The sequence below is a fragment of the Quercus suber genome, unplaced genomic scaffold (genome assembly GCF_002906115.3).
Source record: "Quercus suber isolate HL8 unplaced genomic scaffold, Cork oak 2.0 scaffold_394, whole genome shotgun sequence".
Taxonomy (NCBI): Eukaryota; Viridiplantae; Streptophyta; class Magnoliopsida; order Fagales; family Fagaceae; genus Quercus; species Quercus suber.
In genome coordinates, this window is record NW_027069846.1 from 369,517 (window position 1) to 391,768 (window position 22,252).

The following is a 22,252-nucleotide window of genomic DNA, read 5'->3' on the forward strand; positions in this document are numbered from 1 at the left end:
AGCCTATCACCACGTGACGATTAAATATAATAAAATAATTTTTAAAGATATAAATAATTCTGTGAAACTCAATTTTAAAATAAAAACTACGTATTTGTAAATCTCGTAAATAGCATATGGGATTCACGCAAAAAAAACAGCTCCGTTGAGAAACTTACAAAACGCCCTTACCAAATGGAAGCTAAAACAATCCAACGGCTGAAAACGAACTCTAAAACTTTGCCAGTTGTCCAAAAACGACTCCTATATATTTGTCGGCTTGTTCAGTGTCCCTAGTCTCTCTACTCAAGCTTTTTGTGACATTACAGTCTTAGCATTATCCTTGCGTGATCAAAGGTCTGCATCTGTTAATTCAACTTTAGCAAAGTAATCATTCTTGATGCGATTTATGTGATCCGATTGTCTAGTAGTTTGGTTGCAGAGAAAATTCAGATTACATAGTTATTGGTTCGAAGTATAAGTCAATATATACGTACAGACGTACTTAATACACTGGTAGCTAGTAACAATCAATACATATATACAGAACTTGAATAATTTGGCTTCTCTTGTTTTGCATGCTCTTTTACTTTTCTCTTGTAGTCTGATATATGTATGGTTTGACTTGGTTTGGTCCGAATATAGAAGAAGATTTTGATCGTTGACAATAATCATGGGGAAGAGCTACGCAACAGTGAGCGAGGAATACCAGAAGGCAGTCGAGAAATGTAAGAGGAAGCTCAGGGACACGTCGCGGAGAAACACTGTGCTCCTATCATTCTTCGTGTGGCGTAAGACGCTCTCTCTCTAAATATACACACATATACATAAAGAAAATATAATATGGTTAGATTCTAATGAAGAGTTTAAACATATAGAAGAATTTAAATTTAGTTATAAGCATATATTTTCTTCTTAAAAAAAATAGTTAAAAGCATATATTTAAAATAATAACATGTACAAAATGTCCTCAAAAGGTTACATGGCAACAATGGAAGAAGTTTAAGATAAAATAAAAAGTCAAATGCTTAAATTATAGATATATATATATATATAGATTTATGAGTTTCTTATTATGCCTTTTTTTTTAAAAAAAAGTTAAGTATATATTTGAAGTAGATGAAACAAATTGTATGAAGGAAAATATATATTTAAGATTATATTGAAAGATATAACTTAAAGAGTTGTAAGTTCTTTCTTCTTAAAAAAAAAGTGTTAACTCTTTTACTTTATAAACTTGACTGGACTAATATTTTGTTAGAAACTAGTCTTTGGATTTTATATATATATGGTTTGTAACTTTGCATATGCTCATCATAGTTAGAAAATATCATATAAAAAAAAAATTGAAAGATATAACTTAAAGAGTTGTAAGTTCTTTCTTCTTAAAAAAAAAGTGTTAACTCTTTTACTTTATAAACTTGACTGGACTAATATTTTGTTAGAAACTAGTCTTTGGATTTTATATATATATGGTTTGTAACTTTGCATATGCTCATCATAGTTAGAAAATATCATATAAAAAAAAATTAAGAACTACATAAATTCTTAAATGTTCAAATTGTAGTGTGTGTTGTTTTTTAATATTTTACCAAATGAATAGTTTAAAAAATTTTAATAGTAAATATATTCGAATTTAGCCATGATTATATTAGTATGAACATTAGAGTTTTGATAGTTATATACAGGATTTCAATTGAAATGTGTATGCATGGTACGTAGTGTGTAATTCAACATATGCAACAATAATTAACACGTTCAAGTAGCTGTTTATTGGTGTTGCAGATGGCATTCGGCTGGTACCTTCGATGTGAAGACGAAGACGGGAGGACCGTTTGGGACTATAAGGCACCCGGAGCAAACAATGGTCTGGAGATGGCCATCAAGGAGCATTTTCCCATTTTGTCTTATGCAGACTTCTACCAGGTAGGTGCAATACTATGGTACTTGTAAAACACTAGTACTGGTACAATAATACAATTCACTTTTTGGATTTGAAATTGTTAAAATAGACTTTGATTCATTTTTGCGTTGTAGTTGGCCGGAGTTGTTGCTGTTGAAATTACGGGAGGGCCTGAGATTCCTTTCCATCCTGGGAGGCCGGTTAGTGAACCTCATTTTCTCAATGCTTTGCTTTCCATATTACTGATTACATGCATTGGTTTTGGTCGAGAAATTGTTGATCTTCATGTGTCACAAATTATATATATTGGTAATCTTTTCATGTTCTTAATTTTTAAGTTTAGCTGCATGTCTTGGACTTAATCTATAATTAAGCTTTTGCTTGTAATGATTTTTTTCCCCTTACAACAAATGGGGAGCTGGGATTCAAATCCAACTCTCATGCATAGAAGAGATAGGTAATGCCATTAAATTACAAGACTCTTGTAATGAAACTAGTTTTTTGATTAATGTTATGAATTGGTATATTGTACATTTGTTGTACATACCCTATAAATTTATAATCCCTTTGATTGACTGATGGCATAATGTTAAATCCTTTTTATATTATTATTACCTCTCTCTCCTTCCTATCTAATAATGTTCTAAACTTGTTTAGCAAAAAAAAAAAAAGGTTCTAAACTCAGCTCACGTTCCTAATTGGTGGGTGAACAATCCGGCACTAGTTAGAAGACATGAATGTTAACAATTTGTTCAAAATTCAAGCAATAAGCTGGTAATTTGAAAATTGAAATCATAACATAATAATACATTTTTAGTGCTATCGTGTATATGCAAATTATGGATTTTTGTTTTTTTCGTTTTTTCTCTTGTTTTGTGATCAATTCCATGTATAAATTCTTGTGTTTATCTAAAATTGTATGAACAGTTCTAGTTGAGCACATTTAGATGCCTGAAATTACTTTGTCATCTAGTAGTTTATTTGATGTTGTTAGACTCTATAGATTATATTATTTAATTCTGTCGTATTAGAAGTATATATGTTCAATTCTAAGAAGTATTTGTTTCGCTCAGGACAAAACTGAACTACCCCCAGAAGGTCGTATGCCTAATGCTACCAAAGGTCAGTATTAATTTGTTTAAAATCAAGCTATAGCCAGATCATCACAGGTATCTAATTACTTATCGAATAATTTAACTAATCTTTTGTTTGAACTCAAGGTTCGGATCATCTGAGGGATGTATTTGGCCACATGGGTCTCAGTGATAAAGATATAGTTGCTTTATCTGGTGGTCACACCTTGGTATGCTCACAAATATGAAGTTCTTTTGCTACCTTCTTTCATAATTTATCACTGGTTTTGCTATAATTAAATGTTTCTACTGATACCTAGTTTTGAGCAATTCATGAATTGTAATGATTGTTGAATTGTTCTAAATGTTTTTGGAATCATTTTACAGGGAAGATGCCATTAGGAGCGTTCTGGATTTAAGGGACCCTGGACCGCCAACCCTCTTATTTTCGATAACTCCTACTTCAAGTAAGACATCTCTCTTGTTGATTTCTTGAGTTAATGTCTTCTGGTCAAGTTGATTGTATATCCATAATGCATTGTTTTCTTTTGTATCATTCTTTCATTTGTTCTTTGCGTATGCTTACTACTTAAGTGTATGTTTGGATTAGCTTTTTGCCGAAGTAAAAGTACAATTGCACTTATAATCTAAAAGAAAAACAGGCAATTCAAACACGCGCAATCTGCTGATGGAGAAAATATATGATGCATCGCGTGCATATATCCTTCCTCTCACATGGGGTACCACCTCCAACTGATGGGTTTGAATCTTATTTAAAACAGGGAACTCCTTAGTGGAGAGAAAGAAGGTCTAATCCAGCTGCCATCTGATAAGGCTCTTCTGGAGGATCCCATCTTCCGTCCTCTTGTTGAGAAATATGCTGCAGTGAGTATCTTACCCCTGTCCTGCAGTTTATTTATTACAAACATGTTAAGTAGGGTTGACAATTTTGTAATTCAACTTTCTGGTTTCTGTCAATTTTGCTTCAGGATGAGGATGCCTTCTTTGCTGATTATGCTGATGCTCATTTGAAGCTCTCAGAGCTTGGGTGACTGAGAAACATGTTTGCATTCCTTGAACTGCCTAATACATGGTTAAGTATCTCCTCAAAGTTTTCTCCTCAATCTGACTATCAAACATTATATGACATGTTTAGGTTTGCCGATGCTGAATAAATGATTGAGAGGCTGATTCATTAAATGCAAAGAAAGCCATGTGATATAAACGTGGAATGGCTATTCGAAAATCGCAACCCTCCCTCCCTCCCTCCCTCCCAAAAAAAGACAATAAAATGTACCATCCATGTTTAGGCCTTGTTACTGAAGTGAAAGACTTTTGTTTCGGTTTGTTTTTTTTTTTTTTTTTTTCCTTTTGGTATTAGCATTTTAGGTTTTTTTTTTTTTTTTTTTTTTTCCTTTTGGTATTAGCATTTTGTGTTCCCACATTGTACGCCAGAAGTCCAAACGTGGAGCTGCATTTTGGGCAGGGTTTCTTGAACCCAATTATTCATTAGGAAGCCCATCTAGAGGTCTCGCCCAAGCATGACTTATTTTGGTCCAAGATCTTGATAGCCTAATGACGAATTAGATCCACAAGAATAAGATAATACAGCTCACAGCACTAATATAGAAGCATAAACAATGATAAAATAGATAATAGAGAAAAAAAAATAGATAGCCATAGACCTGTTTTATTGATTGAGGATATTATGTCACCTTAAGTCAAATTAGGATAGTCTATAGTTCCGTCATTATTAGCTATGTCAAGTCTAACTTTTTGAGCAAAAAAGTAAGGTAAACCGGCAATAAATTTTTCTTTCCAATAAGATTGTTGACAATCCTTTCTATTTAAAACTTTTGAAATAAGACATCTTTATACCATCTAAAATCAGAAAGTTGTGGACATCTTAAATTAATTAAAACATCTAAAGCACTTTCTTTATATTGATTAGGGTCTCCAACAAAATGTTTAGTTATGGTGAAAATTATAGTATAAATTGCATCTTGTGAGGGGTGATTATCTGTCATTATTACACGTCCATTAGTTTCTCTTTTAATGGCTGTTAGTATTTTATGTCTGTCATCATTACTTAAATAGTGGTCCCACTAGCCTTTCAATTGGCCAGTAAAACTAGTAACAATTAAGTGAGCTATTTGTTGATCTAATTTTCCCTTATTTTTATAGACATTGGTGAGCAAAGTCATTCCGTGTAAAATATTTATTATTTCATATTCTGACATTCCATCTATATTCCATTCATATATTAAATCTGGTGAATAAGATGAATTAACAAAAGTATGTCTTTCTTCAAATTGTAAATCAGGGGGAGTAGGTTTAGTATACCAATTCTTACTGGGATATATGTCATCAATTTTTCCTTTTTTACGGTCTTGCGATGAAGATCCTAAAGTCAATTTATTAACTCATAATTTGCCTGTAAATTGTGATTCTAATTTATCAATGTCTGATGAATCTGTCAAATCTATCAGTTGATTTTCGTCTTTTGATTCTTCATTCTCTGAAGACTCAATTTTCTTTATTGTATTTAATCTTATTTCTTTGTTTTTTAGTGATTCCATTTCTTTTTGTGATTCCAATTTTATTAAATCTAGCTTTTTGGCTATTTCATCAAGTAAATTATTTGTTTGATCTGTCATGGGTTTCTTTAAGGGTGATCTAAGGTGAGGGGGTATTTCATGATAAAGGGGTATTAGATTCATTTTCCTTTTTTATGGAGATGGAAGAGGGTGTTATTCTATCTTCTATGTCTTGAAGCTTTTGACCAATTGATTTTAAATAGACATTAGTATAATTGTTTTGTTGAATTATATTATCATGTTTCTTATGATAATCACTTAGACTAGGTCTTTTAATAGGAGTGGCCAATACTTGAGTTCCACTTTGATTCAATATGACTGATTCAAAGAGCGGATAAGTTTGGTACATTTTCATGATTTTCTGTCAATGTCCATGATAAAGTTTTTTCTATCACACTTATCTTGTTATTATGATAATCTAAAAAGTTAACGAAACTAAAGTGTGTTTGTAAGTCTGTCACCATTTCATAATATTTATTTTTTAAATTATTTCTTTCTTGTTCATTATAATCTTCAAAAAAGTGGTTTTTTCTATTAGGGTTTTCAGGTTTTAGATAGTCATGGTTTAATAATTCTTTATCTAAAAAAAATTCTTTAGATAAAACATTAATATGTCTATCATGATCTATCGGTCCTAAAATGTTTGTTTGTGTAGGAGAATCAGGTTGAGGTTGAGACTCATAAAGGGGTTGGTGAACATTGGGGGTTGGTTGTGTGGTTTCTGTTGGGTAATAAGTTGTTTTTGTCAGGATTGGGGTCCTTCTAGTGTTTATTGGAGGAAGGTGTATGGCTGGGGGAAGGGTTTGAGGAGGTAGAGGCCTAGAATTTGAAAAAGATGATCTAGAGGAGAAGGAGCTTCTTGGGGTAAACATCATATGGGTTTTTCTCCTTTAAGAACTACTAGCTCTAATTAGTTTGTTGGTTTGTTTATCATTGTGAAAAGAAATAATAATTGTACCATCTATATTTTGGGCTATAAAATTAGGTTCTGTGTTTTCTATCTTTGGTGGGGAAGCAATGGCATCTAGTTGCCATCGTTCAGGAAGGTTTATGTCTGTCCATTGTATCTATTGGGGTACGCGAAGTCTATTGTTTGGGGTTGAGGCTTGAAGGAGGAGAGTATGTCCTTTGGGAGAGGTTATCATGGCTTGAGGGTCAAGAGTGGTATTCACTAATTTATAATAAATTCTATAAACAATAGCTAAAGGTTCTAAACCTTCTTTCAGATAATACCCATTTGTTTTTATATTCAAAATTAAAGCATTTATTATATTTTTGTTTGATAAACTTAAAGCAAAATTCGGATAAAAATTAAAGTATATCGGTCCATTATGTGAACTTGTTTCCATCATTCCTAAGAGTGAGTCATTAAATCTTAGATGTCTGTCATCTCTTAAACAAAGTAGAATACTTGTATTTAAAGCTTCTCTTGTTAATGGTTTTACAGCCACCTGAACTAAGCCAATATGTACAAAAGCATATTTTTCTTTATGTCAGTTTATTGAGTCTGTCGAAAATAATTGGATTGTTTCATATTCATTATATAAAGAGTAAGTTCTGGATTGTTTCATATTCATTATATAAAGAGTAAGTTCTTTCAATAGTTTTTATAGTATAATCTGTTAAGAATAATAACTTAGAAAATGAAGTTTGTTGGTAGATTTTATCAAGTTTTTCTGTCGGTATATTCCATTTATTCAATTCTAACAAATTTTTGTCTATATCTTTCATGCTATATTCTACAGAATTAACTATTCTTTCATTATCCATATTCTTATTAGTGTGTGCCTGACCTAAGTGAGAACTAGCAACAGATGATGAGCTACAAAACATATTCATTCTATTTCTAAACAATTAATAATTACTAGCGGAACTTATTACTAACCACTGGTATCCTTGCTATCACGACCACCTCCTTGGGAAACTTCATTGTGGGACCATCCAAACAATGCCTGTCCATCGGCTAACAAAATGGGTTGACCAACGCGATTCTATAATTTGCCAACGAGTATCTGAGGCTGACCAACGCTACCAAGGAGCAAGTAGTGGCTGTCTAGTAATAAATTGTTCCTAGTAACTTCTTAATTGTAAAAAAATAAAACTCATACATCTACCATCCATGGCTCTAATACCATTTACCACCCCAGGATAGAGCACAACAGTAATATAGAAGCATAAACAATGATAAAATACATAATAGAGAAGAAAATAACAAAATAGATATATTCAAAATAAGTTAAAATGGAGTATGGAATATGAAAACAAAAACTAGTAAAATCTTACTTGAATAAATACTTCTATCTTTGATAATATCTTGAAAATAAACTCTTGTCTTGGAGCTACAGGATTACAAAATAAAATATGTCTGAAAAGTTACAAAATTACAAAATAAAATCTATCTTTTGAAAATAAAAGATTACAAGGTATGTCTATAGAATCTTTCAAGTTAAGTAAATAGTCTTTTTTGTCTTTCAGGTGGTTAGGTAGGTTGTCTATTAGTTTTATTATTATCTTTTTCTATTTCCCTTTTCTTTTATTAATTTTATGTGGGTTGGTTGATTTTAATTATTTTTTTAATTTAATCTATTTCTTTTTGTTTAACATTAAATATTTCCATTAATTCATTTATGATATATTTCTCAAAATCTAATTTACTGATTTGTTTAACAATTTTATTATGTTTTTCACATTGTTTTTTAGTATGTCCATATTCTTTACATTTATGACAAATAGTATATATGCTATTTTTATCAATTCTTTCATTATCTGATAATTCAGTAATATCTAATACTATTATATCTTTTTCTATATCACTATTTATATTTCTTCTTTCTAAGGGTGAATTTAAAGTTTCTATCTTTTTAGTTAATTTTGTTAAACTATTATCTTGTGTGTCTGTCATAGATCTTTTAATTGATTTTAGTTTCTTATCAATTTCTTTCTTTAGTCTATCATTTTCTTTTGGACTATTATGTCTCCATTGTCTTTTTGTCTTTCTTTTTCAATTTCTTTCATTATTATACCTTTTTTCTCTTTCTATATCTATTACGTCTAAGTTTGTCCATATTGCTTCCATAGAACTATTATTATCTTGTCTTTCTATTATTTCTATCTCTTTTCTTACTATTCATTTCTTTATTATACCTTTTTCTCTTTCTATATCTATCATATCATCTTTTTCCAGTACTATGTGCATAGCACTATATTATTCTTTATAATGTTGTAATCCCCCTCTAGTTTCATGGTTTATATTGTGCCTCCTCCTTTGATCATGTTCAAACCAAAAAGGAAAAATGGAAGTTTTTTGTGCTACCCAAGTCCAAAATAAAGAAAAATGAATATGACCCCGAAATACACATCTTGAGTCTTTGACCTTCTTTAATTTTTAATTTTTATAAATAAGTATCATTGCATTACTAAGAACCAGAAGGGACAAAATGATGGTGAGCTTCTCCAATCTAAATCCCTTACACATAAACAAGAGGGAGGGATAGAAAATATGAGGATAGTTCCTTCCTAATTACACCCAAAAAAAATTGCTTTGTTTTATTTTTTAAGAGGGAGGGATAACCATCATTGCATTAGTTTGGAATTCTTTTTTATTTTTTGATAGAAAATTTTGGATTTTTAAGTACATGGTTTGCTGACCATACTGTAGCATGTTTTTGATGTTCAAAATGATTGGGTGATTATTGAGCTTGGAGTGGGCTGTATTATCTTATTCTTGTGGATCTAATTCGTCATTAGGCGATCAAGATCTTGGACCAAAATGAGTCATGCTTGGGCGAGATCTCTAGATGGGCTTCCTAATGAATAATTGGGTTCAAGAAACCTTGCCCAAAATGCAGCTCCACGTTTGGACTTCTGGCATACAATGTGGGAACATAAAATGCTAATACCAAAAGAAAAGAAAAAAAAAAATCGAAACAAAAGTGAAATTTTGAACGGTGTAGCTTCAGTGTAGCTTGAATGCCACTAAAGAGATTCTTTCAAAAAAGTTTTTAGCTGTCTGAGAGGGACTCATATTCCTTTGAGACTGTCTGAGAAGGACTTTGTTAAAAATCATTTGACTATCTGAGAAAGACTTTGTTAAAAATCTTTCTAAAAATAAATTTTTAAAGAGAGAAAAAATTTCTTTTGAAGAGGATATATATATATATATATATATGTACTGAGAGTAATATTATTACTGCTGGGTATAGTTTATGACATTATCTACTTTTGAGTTTACAGTAATATTCACATCATCTGTGGCTCAATTTCGTCATTACACGTATCTTTAAAAATAGAGATCTCTTTTAATAAGTGTATGTTTTTTGGGATTGGGGGTAAGATGAACTTAAAGAATATTTATGTTTCAAATATATTAGTATATATTCCATTATCTATTGTAGAAAAATGGTAAAGCAAAGCCAAAAATGGATTTCCTAAGATAACCTTAGAGGATAGCTTATCTGTTAAAAAGAAATGTGTTCTAAATTTAATTCCATTGTTATATATGTATGTCTTTGTTAATTTATGATTAATTTTAAGTCTATCACCATTAGCCTGAGTTACTAGATAAACAGCGGATAATGGAATATATACTAATGCAATGATAGTTATTCAAACTAATGCAATGATAGTTATCCCTCCCTCTTAAAAAATAAAACAAAGATTTTTTTTTTTTAGTGTAATTAGGAAGGAACTATCCTCATATTTTCTATACCTCCTTCTTATTTATGTGTATGGGATTTAGATTGGAGAAGCTCACCATCGTTTTGTCCCTTCTGGTTCTTAATAATGCAATGATACTTATTTATAGAAATTAAAAATTAAAAAAGGTCAAAGACTCAAGATGTGTATTTTGAGGTCATATTCATTTTTCTTTATTTTGGACTTGGGTAGCACAAAAAACTTTCATTTTTCATTTTTGGTTTGAACAGGATCAAAGGAGGAGGCACAATATAAACCATGTCTAACAACCCCCCTCTCCCCCCAAAAAAAGAAGAAGAAGAAGAATACTACAAATTAGCTTGATATAATGAAACTAGAGGGGGATTACAACATTATACCCAAAACTATGGGCTTTAATAGGTCAGTTTGATCCAAGTTGCACTACGATAATAATAACTTTACATAGTAAAACCATTCAAAGACAAAAGAATCAAGCAAGATGTAAATGTTCATAGGTCAATTTAGATCGGGTTGCATATGAAACTCACTACTTAAATTGAATATGTCAGTTAAAGGATTTTGGGCTAGATATCAACTATTGAATCAGGAAAAATTGACTACTAGCGTTTGAGTGATTGGTCAAATGAAATTACTGATGCCTTGTAATCCACTAGTTTGAAAATGCATGAAACAACAAATCCACTTAAAAGTTAAAACACAATGTCTAATGAAGGGGAAAACCATTCTACCTTGTGGAGATTTGCTACAACCCCAAAATTTTCCACACACCCTTCATGCACAACTCAGTTGAGTCCACTACAAAACAAAGAGAATAGGAAGGGTGTGAAAATTCAATACCAATATACATTTTGTAATTTGTGGGTCAACCACAAAGCAATAAATCAAATTTACAAGGACCAAAACAATAGAATCAAGATAATATTGAGAATAACTTTTCTTCCCCGCAATTCAAAGAGATTTTAACACTATTTTAATTATTAAAACCCTTTGAGATTGCATGCAATAAGAATGTTGACAATGAACTTGGTGTTCATGACAGCGCTTTGGTGAGTGTGTCTCTAACACAAACAGTTTGGGAAGAGAGGGAAAACTTAAAAAGAGTCCAAATCCTCTGTCTCATCAATTGTATTTCACTTCATGCTCCACCAATAAAATTTGGATAGCTAACATTTTTCATTAAATGAGACAACTAGTCTTTCTCATTAAAGTCAGATTTATTTCATTTAATGAGAAATGTTAGTTGTCCAAGTTTTATTGGTGGAACATAAAGTGGAGCACAATTGATGAAACAGAAGATTTGGACTCACTTAAAAAAGGGGGGGGGAGAGAGAGAGAGAGAGAGAGAGAGAGAGAGAGAGAGAGATAGATTTATTATATAAGTTAACATTTGAGACACATGAAAATCATCCACGTGGGAGGATAAAATTACATGCAACCAATAAGAATAAATCACATATAAAATATAAGTATTAAAAGGCGACTACCCAAGTTAATGCCTGTAGTTTCTTTAAAACTAACTCTTGGACATAATTCATAATTGACGTTGTTTTTATAATAAAAAAAATTTAAACTTGCCATCAACTAAATAATTGGTTGAAAATGCATATGCCTTCGGCCTTCCAATCGGGTTACGTAATTGTTTCGATAGTTTGAAAAGCCCTAACAAAAGCACTTCATCCAATAAATAAATAAAAGCTTAAATGACTATGTTTTGAAACATATCGTTGACATTGAGCACAAATTATACGTAAGAAAGAAGCAACAGAAGAGACACAAAGTTACCCGGCCCATTGACAAGTAAAAACAACTTCAAATACATGACTAGGGATTAAAGGCCCATAGATTCATAGAATGAATTATACACAGGTTGTTTCGAAAAATTGCTGTTCTTTGTTTTTGGTAAATAAAAAATATAAGTGGCACCGAGGATGTTTCCCTACTTGGATATGACCATAATAGAACTTATCTACTTTCGGGCGAGACTTCGTACTCCTAACTTGTAAAAAACTCATTTATTATTCTTTAGACGTGTTAAAAATAAGATAAAATATAAGAAGTAGCCAACACACAATTAGCTACCGGAAGTTCACAAACCAGACTGTTTGACATTGTTGTTTAAACAATAATAACATGTATTTTTATAATACACAAACGCCTATTTTCACGTAACTGAAAACTGAATCACAATGTTAACAAACGGCCTGAAAGGTTGAAACTTGGCCACCTGCTGTACGCTACTATGCTATTATATTCTTCGGACTTTGGGACTGTGACACCGCTAACGCGTTAAACAACAATCAATTCATTTCACGCGGTAACACCAGCCAAACCCCAAACTACACGTGGCTGCGCGCAATTGGCAGTCCGATTACAATCTTTCCCATCTCTCAAAAAAACGCACCAACCACACACATTATCCGCGAAGCATGATCCTAGCCGTACGTTCAGCACGCAGCCTATCCCCCACACGACGATTTAAAAAAAAAAAAAAAAAAATCCAACGGCCGAAAAAACGAACGCCAGAACCTTCTTTGATCCCGTTGTCCAATTACGACTCCTATATATATATATATATATATATATCAGCTCAGTGTCTGCCTCTACTCTCTAGTCTCATCTACTCTCAGCTCAGCTTTTCCAGTCTTAATTAGCGTGATCAAAGGTCTCCAAAAAAAAAAAAATAGCGTGATTTAAGGTCTGTATCTTTTTTCTTTTCTTTTTTTTTTTTTTTTAACTTTTTAGCAAAGTTTATTCTCTGAATGCGATTTTATGATCCGATCGTCTAGTTTGGTTGCCGAGAAAATGCAGGAAAGTTCAAAGTGTAGTCTATAGGCTTAGAACTTGAATGATGGAGTTAGTTTCTCTTGTTTGTTTTTCTATTACTTTTTCTGAGGACGGAGAAGTGGATTGAATTATTTGTTTGTAGTTGTAGTCTGATCGATGATATGTGTGGTTTGATTTTGTTGAGTCAGAATATAGAAGAAGATCGTCTCCATGGGAAAGAATTACCCAACAGTGAGCGAGGAGTACCAGAAGGCAGTGGAGAAATGCAAGAAGAAGCTCAGAGGACTCATCGCCGAGAAAAAATGTGCTCCTATCATGCTCCGATTGGCGTAAGCGACTCTCTCTATCTATCTCTCTAATTTTTAATGAGTTTCTTAATTTTGACTTTTTAGTTTTTAGTTTGTTAAAAAGTTAAATTTTTTTTAGGAAAAAAATTAAATATTTAAAGTGGATAAGACAGAATGATCTGAGGAAAACTGGAAAATATATATGTGTAACTCTTTTACAATATATTTAAAGGGCTGTGTTTTATACACAATCCCCAAAAAAAAAAAAAAAAAAATTGAAACTGTAACTTGAATTCATGATTTTTATGTTGGAAATCATGACTTTGAGTTAAAAAAGTGCCACGTCTTTAAGACATTTTCACAGGGAAAAAAAAAAAAAAATCATAGGCGATATGCGATAAGTTATTACTGATTCTCATTTGAACACCCAACTTAAATTACTTTTTTACTCATTAATAACAACTAGAACTTGTTATTTATAATTTGCTGAAAAAATATTGTGAATATAGGATCTCTCTTTAAGATATAGTTTTCGTCATCTTTCGGAATGTGCGTAAAACTATATAAAATAGTTTGTGTGCAACAAATATTACCTATATTTTGTTTGAATATTGTTGTTGGATTATATATATTTTATGAGAGGATTCTATATAGTTTTTAACTATGCATATGTTCATCCTATATATCAGAATTTGGGATACATGATTACCCCGAAACATGATTATCAGATAATTTAACCAGTAAAGTTTCTGATGATAAAATGTGTAATTATCAAAAGGAGGCGTCATAGATTGAAACTCAATGAAAAAAGAAAAGAAAAAGATACATGATTATCTTAGAATAACAGAGTTTATACATGATCGTTGGGTGTTGTAGATGGCATTCGGCTGGTACCTTTGATGTGAAGACGAAGACAGGAGGACCGTTTGGGACTATAAGGCACTCAGCGGAGCTTGCTCACGGAGCAAACAATGGTCTGGATATTGCCATTAGGCTTCTTGAGCCCATCAAGGAGCAGTTTCCCATTTTGTCTTATGCAGACTTCTACCAGGTAGGTACCATGCTAGCCAGCTAAATTAAATACTAGTACCATACAATCAAACTACCTACTAGTTAATTGATTAATTTCCCCAAGTGGCAAGGGTTACTCGGTTGTGAGTTCATTGATCTGGGATGTGACATAAATTTAAAGATTTCAATTCATGGTACTATTGGTCAATGGGAGCTTTTGAGTATCTCATGGACAAAAAATTGAATACTCTTAACAAAAAATTGGGACATTACTTCTTTATTTTGTTAAAAAAAAAAAAAACTTATATAATTTGCTTTTATTTTTTATTTTTTATTTTTCACTTTTTGGATTTAAAGTTGTTAATTGCCTTTGATTCGTGTTTGCTTGTAGTTGGCTGGAGTTGTTGCTGTTGAAATTACAGGAGGGCCTGAAATTCCTTTCCATCCTGGGAGACCGGTTAGTGAATCTCAATATTCTCAACAGGATCATTATTGCTTCACATCCAACTGTGTACATGGTTGGATTGAAAGAGTGTTTTAGTTGTTAATGTGAATGAGGATCTCAATAGAGTAGAAAAGACACTGGCGGTAATCTGTGACACATTTGATTGGGTGAAGTGAGACAATTGCACACGAGGACAATTAAGGAACAAAATGACTGGCTGTTCTTGAGAAGAGCAGTGTGCCATTTAAGGGATTATTTGAGAGTTGAGCAACGATTCAATGCATGGAAGGGAGGGGGTGTATTTTGTGATCTACATCTACTAAAGAATATATAGTGATCAAACTGATTCTTAAGAGTGAATTGGCTTGTCATAAAACCGAGCAAGCTAAGAACAATATAATTGATTTTAATTTTTTTTCTTGGTAAAATATTTGTTCAGAAAACTAGTTCAAAATCATATTAAATATTTTCTCATTGAAAATGCTATTTTAAATTTAGTTTTTTCAAGTGTCTTTCCTCCCCAAAATGAGTTTTAAAATTTTGGTGTATTTAAATGCATATTCGCACCAAAAAGGTAGTTTTAAATTTGGCATTTTCACATATATATTCTCACAGCAATTGGTTGTAACCTATGTCTACAAACTGGATATATTATTGTTGGTTCAACTTATATATCGTAAGTTATAACTGAACAAGTTTTGTAGTTTTTCAAACATCTTAAGTTTAGTTTGGAATTGAGCCTAGGTTGTATTTTTTCTTGTCTCTGTTTACTTCAGTAGATACTGCATGCTGCTCTACGTCAGTAGGGTAATATGATAACACTTGGCGAATTATGGTTTATCAAAAGGATAAAGCCAACCTATCTCATGATGTTCTAAACTCGGCTCACGTTCAATCCAGCACTAATTACAAGGCATGAATGTTAACAATTTGTTTAAAATTCAAGCGATAAGCTGGTAATTTGAAAATAAAAAATTATAAAATAATAATACATTTTTTGTGCTATTGTATATATGTGAAGTGTGGATTTTATTTTTGTTTTCCCTTTTTCTTTGGTGATAAATTCCTTGTATAAATTCTTTTGTGCATCTAAAATTGTATGAACAGTCCTAGTTGAGCACATATAGATGCCTGAAATTAACCCTATCAATTAGTAGTTTATGTGATGTTGTTAGACTCCATAGATTGTATTAGTTAATTCTGACATATTAACAGTATATGTGTCAAATTCTAAAAGTTACTTGTTTCTCTCAGGACAAAACTGAACCACCCCCAGAAGGTCGCTTACCTGATGCTACCAAAGGTCAGTTAATTAATTTGTTTAAAATCAAGCCATAGCTAGGTCATTGCAGGTATCTAAATTTTTGTTGTAATTCAAGGTTCGGATCATCTGAGGGATGTATTTGGCCACATGGGTCTCAGTGATAAAGATATTGTTGCTTTATCCGGTGGTCACACCTTGGTATGTTCACAAATATGAAGTTCTTTTGTCACCTCCTTTCATAATTTATTACTGGTTTTGCAATAATGGAATGTTTCTACTTTCTACTGATACTTGGTTTTGAGCAATTCATGAATTGTAGTGATTGTTGTTCTAAATGTTTTTGAAATCATTTTACAGGGTAGATGCCATAAGGAGCGTTCTGGATTTGAGGGACCCTGGACCAGCAACCCTCTTATTTTTGATAACTCCTACTTCAAGTAAGACATCTCTCTCTCTTGTTGATTTCTTGAGTTAATGTCTTCTGGTCAAGTTGATTGTGTACATTGTTTTCTTTTGTATCATCTTGTTCATTCTTTGCATATGCTAATTCTTCTACTTAAGTGTACTTTTGGATTAGCTTTTTCCTGAAACTAAATAAAACTATAAAAGTACCGTTGTACCTATTAAAAAGTTAGGCTTTAAATAGTCCAACATCAGCTAGGGAGCCAATAAGCTAAAAGAAAATTAGCCCATCCAAACACATGCACAACCAACTGATTGGTTTGAATCTTATTTAAACCAGGGAACTCCTTAGTGGAGAGAAAGAAGGTCTAATCCAGCTGCCATCAGATAAGGCTCTTCTGGAGGATCCCGTCTTCCGTCCTCTTGTTGAGAAATATGCTGCAGTGAGCATCTCACTCCTGTCCTACAGTTTTATTTATTACAAACATATTATGTAGCGTTGACGATTATCTAATTCAACTTTCTGGTTTCTGTCAATTTTGCTTCAGGATGAGGATGCCTTCTTTGCCGATTATGCTGAAGCTCATTTGAAGCTCTCAGAGCTTGGGTGAGTGAGAAATATGTTTGTATATATTTGTTTCCTTGAACTGCCTAACTGCCTAATACATGCTTTAGTATCTACTCCAACTTTTCTCCTCAATCTGACTATCAAACATTATATGACATGTTTAGATTTGCCGAATGCTGAATAAAAATTGGAGAAGTGAAATGTGGCTGCTGTCTGGTGTCTAGTCTGGAGGCTGGTTCATTCTAGTGAATTTTCTGGACTGGATGAACTTCTATAGCGTGGATTTTTGTGTGCTTTGGACCTTTAGTTTCTGGCTATGTATGCTATTAAATTGCTATTAATGTCTGTAATATAAGTATATAACTGGTGCAAAAACAGTTAAAACATTGGTGTGTTTCATTGGTGGGACCATTATGAGTTTCAACCCCAATTATAGCATATTATGTGATGGCTGTACGTTGCCTATCAAAATATGTGGTGAAAAGCTTGCTCTTTCTTTAATTCGCTTTTTTTCCCCTGATGATGAAAATAGTAATTGTAGTAGAAGAGTTGGGCGGTATGGACGACTTTAAAACTTGTGTTCAATACATTTATCCGTTGATTTTGTTTGGAATATTGACTAGCTTCACCCAAAAATTCCTTTTACGCTAGTCTGTCTGGTGGTATGTGAATTTGCAAGTCAATGTCAATAGGAACATATCTGGAGGATTGTGATTCAAAATTCACCAAATAGGCAGAGATGGAAATTTTTGGTTTCTTCCTTTTTTGGCTCAAGGGGTTTCAATTTTCAAATGATGTATGTGGGTATGAATTTGGTTGGCCATACTTGGTTCGGATTCCTTTTTTTTTTTGGGAGGGGAGATACATGTCATAGGATGCCAAAATAATGTTGACTATAAAGATCACAAACAGAAGAAGAAGGAAGTTGCAAGTGGCTTAAGCTAAAGAAGATGAAGTATAGTTGAGGAAGTTGGCTCAGGCAGAGAGGCAGAGCATTAGAACAAAGCCTTGGAAGATTAGCATTTGGGCTTGATATACGACAGTCATGACTAATACGACCTGTAGTTTACAATTGATCCAATTAGAAACTATATATATGGACGTGTAATGTATTGATTGGTTGTAGGTGATTAGATCCGTATAATGTGGAATTAGTTTAGGAATGGCAACGGGTCGGATTCGGGCTGGGTTTTTGCGTACCCGGACCTACCCCGCAAGTCCAAACCCAGTATCCGAACTCGGCTCATTTATCAAATGGGTTTTTTATTTGAGGCCCAGACCTGCCCCGTTGGGCCCCATTAACCCTAATGGAAGGAAAAAAAAAAGAGAATTATAATGCAAAGAGACTTATAATACCCAGTTTCTATTCTTTAATCACCATTATCAACCCACAAAAACCCACAATCCACCATTAACATTCAACATTCAACACCAAAAAAAACAAAACAAACAAACAAACAGCAACCCATGGTTTCCACCACCGTGAGCTAAACCCAAACCCAGACCCACGGCGAGTAAAGCCAAACCCATAGGGGTAAACCCATGGCCCATGGTGAGCAAACCCATAGCAAACCAATGGCGAGAAAACAACGGGCAAACCCACGGTAAGCAAACGGTAAGCACACCCATGATGAGAGTGAGGGCGTGTGCGTGAGGTAGTGACTAAGAGTGAGTGAGGCCGTGTGCATGAGGCAGTGACTGAGAGTGAGTAGAGGCTGTGAGGCTGTGTGCTTTTGTGAGGCAGTGAGGGTGAGGAGGCTAGGTGTGACTGGCTGACTGCATGAGCTGAAATGAGGGATTGAGTTGAGGGAGTGTCAAAGTGAGGGTGAGGATTGAGGGAGGCGTGAGTTACTGCTGAAGAAATGAGGGATTTAGGGTTAGATTATAGCTATATATATAGGGGGTATTTTTGAAATTTCAGGGAAACTAGGTTTTATTCGGGCTGGGTTTCGGGTCGAGTTTTGAATTTTTTTGATAAAACCTGGACCCAACTCAGACCCACATTTGGTTTTTTTTTTTTTAAACTCATACCCAACCCTATTCTTAATCGGACCGAGTAAAACCCAACCCATTAGGGTCAGGCCAGGCCGGGTACCCACGGGTCGGGCAAAAATTGTCATCCCTAAATTAGTTAGTAGTTAGTTATCTAGTCTTGTAGCAATTCTGGTATGTATACCTCTTGTACTCTCAGTTCTTAATTAATGCAATTGAATGAAAGTTTCCTTCAATCTTGATTTTCTCTCTAGTTTGTTGTCATTCTCTTTCTCTGGTTTATTTCCTAGTTTGTTGTCATTTTCTTATATGTTATCAGAGCTTCGTGCTTTTGTCAATGGCAAACCAAGATCAAACTTCACAATCTTCTTCTTCTCAATCCAATGCTTGTCCTGAGCTTTCTCCAATGGAGGATCCGAGAAGTCCATTTTTCTTGCATCATGGAGAGTCACCAGGTGCAATTCTTGTTACTAAGCTCTTGACAGAAGACAATTACCCTACTTGGGCTAGGGCAATGCGAATGGCATTGGATGCGAAGAGCAAGCTAGGTTTTGTGGATGGTTCCATAACAGTTTCCATGGCAATTACTCCTCTGGAAAAGATTGTCTAGAACAATTCCATGATTTTTTCATGGATCTTAAATTCACTCTCTCCTCACATCACTACATGTGTGATTTACAAAAACACTGCAATGGAGGTTTGGAATTCACTTAGGAATTGTTTCTCACAAGCTAATGGTCCACGGATTTCACGGCTTCAGAAACAGATTTCAACAATTATGCAAGGAAATGCAACAGTAACTACTTTCTTCACTCTTCTTCAAGCTTCTTGGGATCAATTGCTTAATTTTAGGCCTTTACCATGTTGTTCTTGTGGTAAATGTGAATGTGGTGTGAATGACAAGATCAGATCTTTTCATCATCAAGATTCCTTGATGCAATTCCTTAGTGGCTTTAATAAATCCTATTCACAGGTCAGAACTCAGATTCTGATGATAGAGCCAAATCCTTCAATTGACAAGACTTTTTCTTTGGTGATACAAGAGGAAAGGCAGAGGGCTTTAGGTTTCAATGGAGGTCCTTCAGTTGATTCAACTACTCTTTCAGTCAAGACTCAAGGGTTCAATCAAGTTGGGAAGAACACAAAAGGAAAGGCAGACCTGTATGCAGTCACTATGGCAAAGTTGGTCATTTCATGGAAAAGTGCTATAAACTAGTAGGATTTCCACCAGGGTACAATCAAAAGGGCAAAGTGTCTATGGCTAATCAAGTGATTCTTGATGGTGAACTTGGTCAATTCGAGACTGCATCACAGTCAGGGTCTTTCCCTTTCACATTTGAACAATGCCAGCAACTGTCGTCAATGTTAAGCTCTCATGCATCTTCTTCTGACACCAATGATGCTATTCACTCAGCAAATTCAGCTCTCTCAGGTATTTCTTGTGCCTCTTTCCAAGGTTCTGTTTGTCTTAACTTGCAGAATTCAGTTTTTACCGAAAATCATTCAAACAAAACAGTTTATAATGAAGAAACTTAGGTTTTTTATACAGGGGCTACTGACCATATCATCCATTCTATTTCATTGTTTACTAAGATTACTAGTTCCATATCTTCTTTTGTTCATTTTCCTAATGGTGAAAAAGTTCTTGTCATAGGCACAGTTCAGGTCACTTCCACCTTAATTCTTGAGGATGTGATTTGTGTCACAGCCTTTACTTTCAATTTGATTTTAGTGAGCAAATTAACCAAGTCTTTGTCATATTGCATGGCTTTTCTTTCCAATTATTGTTTCATATAGGACCTTACTTGCTGGAAAATGATTGGATTAGGTAAGCTTCATAATAATTTGTACCTGTTGCAAACTTTAGACAATTGCAAGTCTATCTCAGAAGTTACTACTATCCTAGAGTCAGTTTTGCAGTCATTTGTTCATTTTGTTTCTCATGTTCCTACTGTTACTAAGCCTTACTCGTGGCATCTTAGATTAGGACATGTATCTTATGACAAACTTCTTCATCATTGTATATCTGATGTATCTTCTTTTCATTCCAATAAAGAATGTGTTGTTTGTCCTATTGCAAAGCATAAAAGATTACATTTTCCTAATTCTAATCACTTTTCTACTCATGCTTTTGATTTAATCTATTGTGATGTATGGGGCCATTTGCTAAAGCAACTTATGATGGCTTTAGATACTCTCTTACTATTGTAGATGATGCTACAAGATCCACATGGGTTTATCTCATGAAATCTAAAACAGATACTAGGCCTTTACTGATTTCATTTTGCAATATGATTTACAATCAATTTCAAACCAGCATCAAAGTGATTAGAACTGACAATGCTCAAGAGTTTTTCCTCAAAGATTTTTATGCTTAACATGGGATTATCCATCAACACTCCTATGTTGCTACTCCACAACAGAATTCAGTCGTGGAGAGAAAGTATCAACATATTCTAAACATTGCAAGGGCATTGAGATTTCAATCTAACATACTAACTTGTTATTGGGGAGATTGTGTTTTGATAGCAGTTTACATCATAAATAGGCTACCTAGTACTGTTTTAGAACACAAAACTCCTTTTGAGAAGCTTTATAGCAAGGTTCCTTCTTATCATCATTTAAAAGTTTTTGGATGTCTTTGCTTTGCTTCTACATTAGTCTACAATAGGTCTAAGTTTGCACCTAGATCAATTCCTTGTGTTTTTCTTGGTTACCCTTTTGGTCTTAAGGGTTACAAGTTGTTAAACTCGGTCACAAGGTAGATTTTCATCTCAAGGGATGTTTTTTTTTCATGAAACTGTTTTCCCACTCATTTCTTCTACCTATTCACCACACTCCACTATTTTCCTTCCTCACATTTGTCCTAATGTGGCTACCCTACTTGACTCCATTTGTTTAGAACCTACCATTACTTCACCAGATATTCCTTTTTCTGATTCTGCTTCTATTCATGTTTTTTACCAACCTTGAGACTCTTTTATTCCTGCCATACCTGATTCTATCGTACCAGATTTTGTGTCTTCAAATCTTGTCATACCAGATTCTGCAGAACTTGGTTCTTTGCCTTTTGACCAAGGGCCTAATGTTGTTCCACATGCTTCCCTTCCTTCTTTAAGAAGATCCTTTAGGGCTACAAACCTCCTTCCTACTTGCAAGAATACAAGTGCAACATTATCATTTCCAATAAGCTTACACAGTCTAATCCCATCATCATCAAGTCAGGTTTTGCCTCAGTCAATTAAGGTACCAAATACCCTCTTTCTGACT

The 22,252-nt window shown here is 33.6% G+C and overlaps 1 protein-coding gene and 1 pseudogene across 2 annotated transcripts; both read left to right on the forward strand.

The window, feature by feature from the left end:
• The first annotated feature begins 271 nt into the window (after positions 1–271).
• Positions 272–4,245, forward strand: LOC112028338 (L-ascorbate peroxidase 2, cytosolic-like; annotated as a pseudogene).
• Positions 4,246–12,790: 8,545 nt separating this feature from the next.
• LOC112028339 (L-ascorbate peroxidase, cytosolic) lies at positions 12,791–17,491 on the forward strand. 2 transcript variants are annotated; one of them, XM_024061017.2, is made up of 10 exons: positions 12,791–12,891; positions 13,202–13,342; positions 14,177–14,351; positions 14,703–14,768; positions 16,011–16,059; positions 16,136–16,218; positions 16,378–16,457; positions 16,763–16,865; positions 16,971–17,029; positions 17,155–17,491. In XM_024061017.2, the coding sequence occupies exons 2-10, from the start codon at positions 13,224–13,226 to the stop codon at positions 17,168–17,170; spliced, it is 750 nt and encodes a 249-aa protein (XP_023916785.1). In that variant the 5' UTR covers positions 12,791–12,891; positions 13,202–13,223; the 3' UTR covers positions 17,171–17,491. The 2 variants fall into 2 exon arrangements, with proteins under 2 accessions (XP_023916785.1, XP_023916784.1); XM_024061016.2 differs by having other exon boundaries at positions 12,792–12,924.
• Positions 17,492–22,252: the final 4,761 nt, after the last annotated feature.